Source organism: Sorex fumeus, unplaced genomic scaffold, assembly GCF_029834395.1.
Source record: "Sorex fumeus unplaced genomic scaffold, SorFum_2.1 ptg000129l, whole genome shotgun sequence".
In the NCBI taxonomy this organism is placed as follows: Eukaryota; Metazoa; Chordata; class Mammalia; order Eulipotyphla; family Soricidae; genus Sorex; species Sorex fumeus.
Window position 1 is genome coordinate 10,196,450 of NW_026606186.1, and position 7,291 is coordinate 10,203,740.

The 7,291-nt window shown below is 44.8% G+C and overlaps 1 protein-coding gene across 2 annotated transcripts in view; it reads left to right on the plus strand.

Annotated features, from left to right (window-relative positions):
• The window catches only part of FBXW2 (F-box and WD repeat domain containing 2), a 30,002-nt gene extending 23,846 nt beyond the window's left edge, over positions 1-6,156 (plus strand). For both annotated transcript variants that reach the window (XM_056138656.1, XM_056138657.1), the window contains one exon: positions 4,984-6,156. In XM_056138656.1, coding sequence (XP_055994631.1) covers positions 4,984-5,272 — 289 coding nt within the window. In that variant the 3' untranslated portion in view covers positions 5,273-6,156. The remainder of the gene's footprint in view (positions 1-4,983) is intronic.
• The last annotated feature ends 1,135 nt before the right edge of the window (positions 6,157-7,291 follow it).

Below are 7,291 nucleotides of genomic sequence, written 5' to 3' on the forward strand. Positions count from 1 at the left end.
AAGGCTGGTGGAGCCACTGTCATATGATTAAGAGAACATACTGTGGTGGGAACCCTTGGTTTCAGTCCCTGTGCTCTCATTTATGAGTTGCAAAATTTTGTGAGTCTCTTCTTTTCGGGGGTTTTGGGTCACACCTCGCAGTCCTTAGAGGACTTACTCCCAGCTCTATGCTCAGAGATCACAGCTGTCAGTGTTCAGGGAACCATATGGTTTAGTTCCAGGGATTGAACCTGGGTTGGTTGCATGTACAAGTGCCCTACTCCCTGTGCTGTCTTTCCATCCTGTATAATTTTCCTTTTGGGTGGAGGTGGGAGTATGGCAGGCACATCCAGCAAAGTTAGGGGTTAATTGCCAGTCCTGCACTGGGGAATTACTCCTGGGAGTTACTCTTGGGGGACCATATGAGATCTTGGGGATCAAATCCAGGTCAGCCACGTGCAAGGCAAGTTACCTGCTGTACTAGCTCTTCAGCCCCAGGCAGCCCATACAATTTTACGAGTTTCTTCTCTATGCTTTAATTTTTCTCCCTTGTAAAGTTAAATATTAAATGTTATGCCTTACACCTAGCACAGGTCCTGGCAGATGTTTCTTCCTAATAGCTCTGAGATGGCCCTCCTTGGGAAAACCTGTTTGGATTTAATAATTTTCTTAGTTTTTTTTCCCCCCCTTAGGTTTTTTCTAACCTTTTTTAAAGGAACACCTGTTAACGTGAACAGAATCAGTGTCCCATGGCATGGTTTTGGAAATGCTGTCTTGCATAGTACAGAGAATTGAACGTTCTTATCACTGTTTTTATGCATGACTGTATGAGGGCAACTTGTGTGGGATCTGATCTGGATCATTGGGCTTTGATGGTCCTGTTTCTTACAAATGTATTGTAAATTGTAAATTTACAATGCATTTTTGTGTTCCTTCTGAGCTGTCAGAATCATTTCTTGAAATGATGGATGATTATACTTTAAGTGAAAGTATCAGAACACACCTAGAAAACTCTAGTCTAAGCTCTTCTGTCAGTCTCTTTGGTGCCAGTGATTGAACCCAGGCCTCATGCATGCAAATCATGTACTTTATTTCACTGAGCCACATCCCTGGCCCTAAATGCTTCATTTTACATAGCTGCTGAAATGAAGTCATGAAAGGGGAAAGGGTCTTGTTCAGCTTCCCAGAACCCACACTAGTTGCATTCATAAATGCATGCATCAATCCATCCGTCCTTTATCCATGACTGGATCATTCAGCAGGCATAAGCTCAAGGTACCAGCAAGCTGTAGAGAAGGAACTGTTGAAAGAACTTGATAGGTAAAAATTTAGATAATCAACATGGGAAAATCATGTCTTTTTTGGTTTAGTATTGTTTTGAGTTAAGATGAGGGGTGTAAAGACAAGGTGGAATAGAGGTATCAGTATTTCTAGTGCTTTCAGTCTCCATAGGTTTAGCTTGATTTCCCTCCCTCCCTCCCTCCCTCCCTGCCTCCCTCCCTCCCTCCCTCCCTCACCTCCCACATCCAGCTGTGCTCAGGAATCATTCCTGCCAAGCTTGGGGGACCATATGGGGTGCTGGGGATTCAGCCTGAATCATCCATGGCAAGGCTTGTGCCTTACTCATTGAACTTTTTCTCCAGCCCTTCTTTCTGGCATTCTTACTCAGAATGACAGACAGGGTCCCAGCATCCCAGATGAAAACTCTGTTTACAGTGTTTGGTATTTGGATGCGTTAATAAACCTGCAAGAGTATTTGTTGGTAGGAAGAACCATTTTCCTATTTTTCTCTGGCAAAGGACTATTTTATCTTCTGCATTTTTTCCCTCCCAAAGACAAATAAACCGATCTTTTTTGAAGATTTCCTGTATCCTCAGTTACTAGGACCAGGTAGGGGATCTTAAGCTTTGAAGTCATTGAAAAGAAGCCAAGCGCAAATGGCAACATGTTGTTGCTCTGTAGGTCTAAGATGTGATACAATCAAGTCAGCGAGGTTAACTGGGAACAGCAGGCAGTGTGACCTAGGGTGGATGCCCAGATTGCAGAGCAGGCACTCTGTTTACAGCTGTAGGGAGCAAGGTAAAAAAAAGGGCCAGAGGCCTGTCAGGACCTGTATTCTGTTCCATAGTACATTGTGTTTTAGTGTTTGGTGTCCTCATCAAGTTTAACCCTTATCTCCAAGCCACACAACTTTCTGTTTCTGATTCTTTTTTTCTTTGCATGAACGATACGGGACTTACTAGACTTTTTGCTGTTTTTTCTTGGTTTCCTTTGAATCTCTTGTCCGAAGTTTTATTTGCCTGTGTTCATGGCACTGGTGCTTTATATTTTGTCGGGTATTTATCAAGCACCTACTTGTTGTTAGACATTGTGATAACCAGCAGAAATATTTAACAAATTCGTCACACATGTACTGCCCTCACCCATGTGCTGCTGGCAGCTACGTTTTGCCCAAGCACATGCCACCACATCTTGCCTCTTGAGATGTGGACTTTCCTACTTTAGCTCTGTGATGTGTACCGATTCTCTCCACTTTGGAGAAGCTTGTGTTCTCTTGAGCACGTTTTTTTTACCTTGCCTCTCTTTTCACTTCCCTTTATTTCCTAATAAACTTGTTGTACTTCTTTCTCTGTCTCTCTCTGTGTTTCTCTCTCTCTCTCTCTTACACACACACACATACACACACACGCGCGCGCGCGCACGCACACATGCACGCATGCACACAAATACGTGGAAACCAGTAACCACCATTTAGGGGACTTCCTCAGCAGTGCCAGAGGCCTGGAGGCTGTTTCCATCACTCGAGCCTAGCAGTGCTTGTAGCTCTGCCCTCCCAGCCCCAGACATTGTTAATGACTGTGAAAAGAGCAGCATAGTATGGGGTAGAAAGCCTGTCTGGTTTGGTTCAGGGAAAGGGCTTTGAGGAAAAGCTTTGGACTGAGCTGCTCTGAGTAGCTTGTGGTCAGTAAGTGCTGGGTGATTTGGGCAGTGAAGGTCTTCATAGATTCAAAGGCTGTTCTCTTCCTAGGCCCTGAGACTGACAAGAGCTGGTGCATAGCTGAGATAAGAGTGCACTGGAGAGCCAACAAAGGGTTAAAATATTTAAGTGACTGGATAGCAAGATCAAATTTTGTTTGTTTCTGGCCCCCACCACTGGCAGTGCTCAGGACATCCTTCTTGCTCTGCATTCAGGAATCACTCCTAGCAGGACTTGGGGGATCATATCGGGGCACTGAGGATTGATCCCGGGGCAGCCGCGTGCAAGGCAGATACCATGCTATCGCTCAAGCCCTGATAAGATCAGATTTGAATGTAGAGCTAATGGAAGGGGGCCAGGAGTAGATGCGGGGATATTACTGAAAAATCGTTCGCAGTAGTGCAGACAGGAGATGTCTTTAATTAGAGTCATGTCAGTTCAGATAGGGAATAAATCAGAGAAACAGGTAGAAGGTCAAGTCAGTAGATCTTGAAGTTTGGATTTTTAGTTTGCGGGAGGAGAAGGATTGGCTGGTTGCCATGTTTCCTAGCTTGAGCGATTGGTTGAACGAGTAAGCAAACGGATTCGGTTTAGTAAGTTTGCTTTTGGCCAGGTTGAGTGTGAGGACCAGGTGGCTCTCAGTCGTCCCCTCCCTGACCTGGACTGGCAATTGCTTCTCTGCAGCTCTTTCCCTTTGACTCTCCTCCAGAGCTCTAGAGTTCTCTTCTGGAGACTTCATGATGCCGGCCTTTCCCTCATCTTCACTATTGAAAAGATGGTCAAGTACCAGTTCTGAACAGGTTCTCCTGTCCCTGCTGGTTGTTTTTCTTTCCCTCACAGCTCATATTCTTTGTACTGTTTCTTGTTTGTCCTGGTTTCCAGATTGTGCCCAGTTCTCTGGACCTCTTGGACACATTGATAGTACATCAGTTGGTAGTTTTAGCCTTACTAAAGCATAAACTAGACTCAACTCTCCCAGGAGCCAACCAGCAGATTTTGTATATCCTTGGTTTTATAACTCTTTTTCCAGTGACTCCAACGAAGATATTAGCTTTTTTCCGCCAGCCTTTTGCCTTCCTTCCTAAGTATGTAGACAACAGAAATGAAGGATATTTTTGTTTTCTTTGTGCTTTTAGCTAGGGCCCCCACGTTTTTTGTGTTTGTTGATGTTTTGGTAACAGCCAGCCTGAGAAACTTAAGCCTGTCCTCCCAACCTCCCCAGGATTCACTAGCAGCTTCATGTGACTCTTTCATTAATGTTTTGGAATTATTGGGGAAACTTGTAATATTTTCAGCCTCTGCCATTTGTTTAGAGAGGGGCCAGTGTGTTTGCCACCAGAATGAAAGAGTTGCACTTGACACTGTGACTTCCATCTTTTAGCCTGCATAGGTTCCCCAGGCCAGTCCTGAGGAACTGATCAGTGCACCTTTCCACCTGGTGCTTAAACGTAGAGCCTTGCCTACGTCTGGCTCTAACTGGCTACTATCAATCCCGACCCAGAGTGTTCACTCTTGCTCTGGTTGGATTTTAGCTTTCAGCTCATAGAAAAGAGGATGTCAGTGAGATAATCAGTAAGAGCCTTTCCAGCCATTTAGACTTTTATCAGTGTTCATCTAACTTCACCTTTGCCCTTAAATGCCTGTGATGTTACATCATTGTGAAGTATTGCTTACCCTTTAAATAGACTCATTGTCTTTGTATTTTGCCTCCTTGACATTAAATTTCTCCAGAGAAAATCACAGTAGCATAAACAAATCTCTCTCTCTTCCCCCCTCTTTCTCCCTCCCTCTTCCCCTCTCCCCCTTTCCCCTTTCCCTCCCTCCTTCTTGGTTTCTTGGGCCATAACCAGTGATGCTCAGGGCTTTCTCCTGCTCTATGCATAGGGATCGCTCCTGGTGGGGCTCAGGAGACCTTATGTGTTGCCAGGTTGACTGTGTGCAAGGCAAGTGCCTTCCTCGCTGTACTACTGCTCCGGCCTCACAGAAGCAAATGTCTGATTCATGTTTCCTAACGCTCATCCTTGTAGGGTCATCAAGACTCCTGAGATAGCAAACTTGGCCTTGCTTGGCTTTGGAGATGTCTTTGCCCTGCTGTTTGACAACCGCTACCTGTACATCATGGACTTGCGGACAGAGAGCCTGATTAGTCGCTGGCCTCTGCCAGAGTACAGGAAATCAAAGAGAGGCTCCAGCTTCCTGGCAGGCGAAGCATCCTGGCTGAACGGACTGGATGGGCACAATGACACGGGATTGGTCTTTGCCACCAGCATGCCTGACCACAGTATTCACCTGGTGTTGTGGAAGGAACACGGCTGACACCACAAGCTACCACCACCGACTGACTTTGGGTGCCGGGGCTGCGGGTTTTGAGTGCAACTTCTGTGGCAGCCAACTGCATGAACCAAAGTTCTCACCTAATGGTATCATCACGCAGTGCACAATCATTTATCTATGTTTGCCAGGGGTGGCTGGGGCGGGGGCGGGCTTCTTTTATTGACATACAACGCAGCATGCTGGTGGGGTTCACCATTGACTTCATTTGTACTTAGTTATGTTGGTCAGTATAAGAGGACGCATTTCGGGTTCATCTTTCTTGAATATTGGTTTTAAGTAAACAGAGTTAAATGGTTCATTAATCTGCTAATTGGTTGCCTATAAAAACACATGCAGTCTATCATTAAAGCTTTTACCATTGCCCTTTTATTTCTGTTGAAGTTGAAGCCAAGGTGCTATGATGTTACAGCAGCTTCTCTCGTGTGGGGCTTTATGTAACAGCCAGTGTTCCAAAGACCACCAAGTCCTGCGACATTCAGCTCCCCGCCAAATACCGTTCTAAAGAAAGCCTGTCTTCCTGTGCAAATCCAGCTCTGTGTGATGACTGTTCAGAAGGCATTCTCGGCCCTCATTCTTGGCAGAATCAAGATTGGTCGTGTCTGAGACAGGAGGGACTTCTGTACTTTGGTTTTTTTTCTCTTCCCACATGTAGTAGTCTGGTCCGTGGTCCCCCGCAGCCTCAGTGACTGCACAAAAGCTTCAGGGTGGAGAGGAAGGAGCACTGAGGCAGAAGATTGAAGACTGGAAGCTCTGTGGCCTCACATCTTGCTTCTTGGGGCCCCGTGTCCCCTGTGTGACCAGGTGTTGGGCTCAGTTACTTTTTCTGGTCCTGTGATTGTTGGACTATATAGAAATTGGTATTTCAATTTTGTCTGATTCCTGGCTCATTATTTCTTTGGGGTTAGAGATGATATTTAAAGGAAAGAATGAGTTTATAAAGAAATAAAATACTAGATGGATAAAAGGAATGTTAAATAGAGAACAGGTTATAGATCCCTTTTATGAAATGCAAGTAATTGGTGGGAGAAATGCTGTTGAGTGTTTTGGTTCTTGAGCGTCTTGTTCTTAAACATGGGGTTGTATGACAATGTGGAAGCCAAAAAAATTTTGGCAACAGTAAAAGGTTTCTGAATAACTGATGATCAAAAATTAATTCAAAATCAACCGTGTAATGAATACAAGGTATTTCTGGCTGTATTTACTCCTGTTGCATTTCTTGGGTGACAAGAGGTCACAAGTGGAAAAAATTTAAGAAAGCCTGTTTTTTTTTTTTTTGTAGAAACAGTGTGAACTATTAGCAAGAAAGAGTTTTCTTCATCTTTGCCTCTGACTTGCAGCCTGGGGCAGGTTAGCTTCGTGTCCTAGGGCCTTTGTTTTCTCCATCTTAGGATGAAGGAATAGCTTAAGACTGGCTTCACAAATTCAAAGACTTCAGGGAACAAAGCAAGTAATATAAATGATTGAAGTTATTGAGCAGAGTTGGGCTGAGCTACGGAAAGCTTATCTGATGGATGAGTTAACTCTGACCTAAGTATTAGGCAGAAATGAGTGTGGTCCTGGCAGTTCTCCTGTCCTTGTGTGTGGGAGAAGCAGGGGAGGTGTGTTTGGGTCATGCAGCTGTGAGGAGCTACTTTCAGCTCTGCTTGGGGGACCTCTGGTGCCTGGGGTTATACCAGGATCTACTCTATCAAAGCAAGCATCTTAAACCCTTGATTTTTCAGGATGAAGTAGAAATCTACATTTTTGTTTATTTGTTTGTTTTGGGGCCTCACCTGGCACTGCTCAGGGGTTTCTCCTGGCTCTGCAATCAGGAATTATTCCTGGTGGTGCTTGGGGGACCATACAAGATGCCAAGGACTGAACCTGGGTGAACCGTGTGCGAGGCAGACAACCTACCTGTTGCATTGCTCCAGTCCTGAGAAACTTGTATTTTTATTTGAAACCTAATTTTTAAAATGTTGGCAACCAAGGGAAGACAATTTAAAATCCAGTGGGCTAATA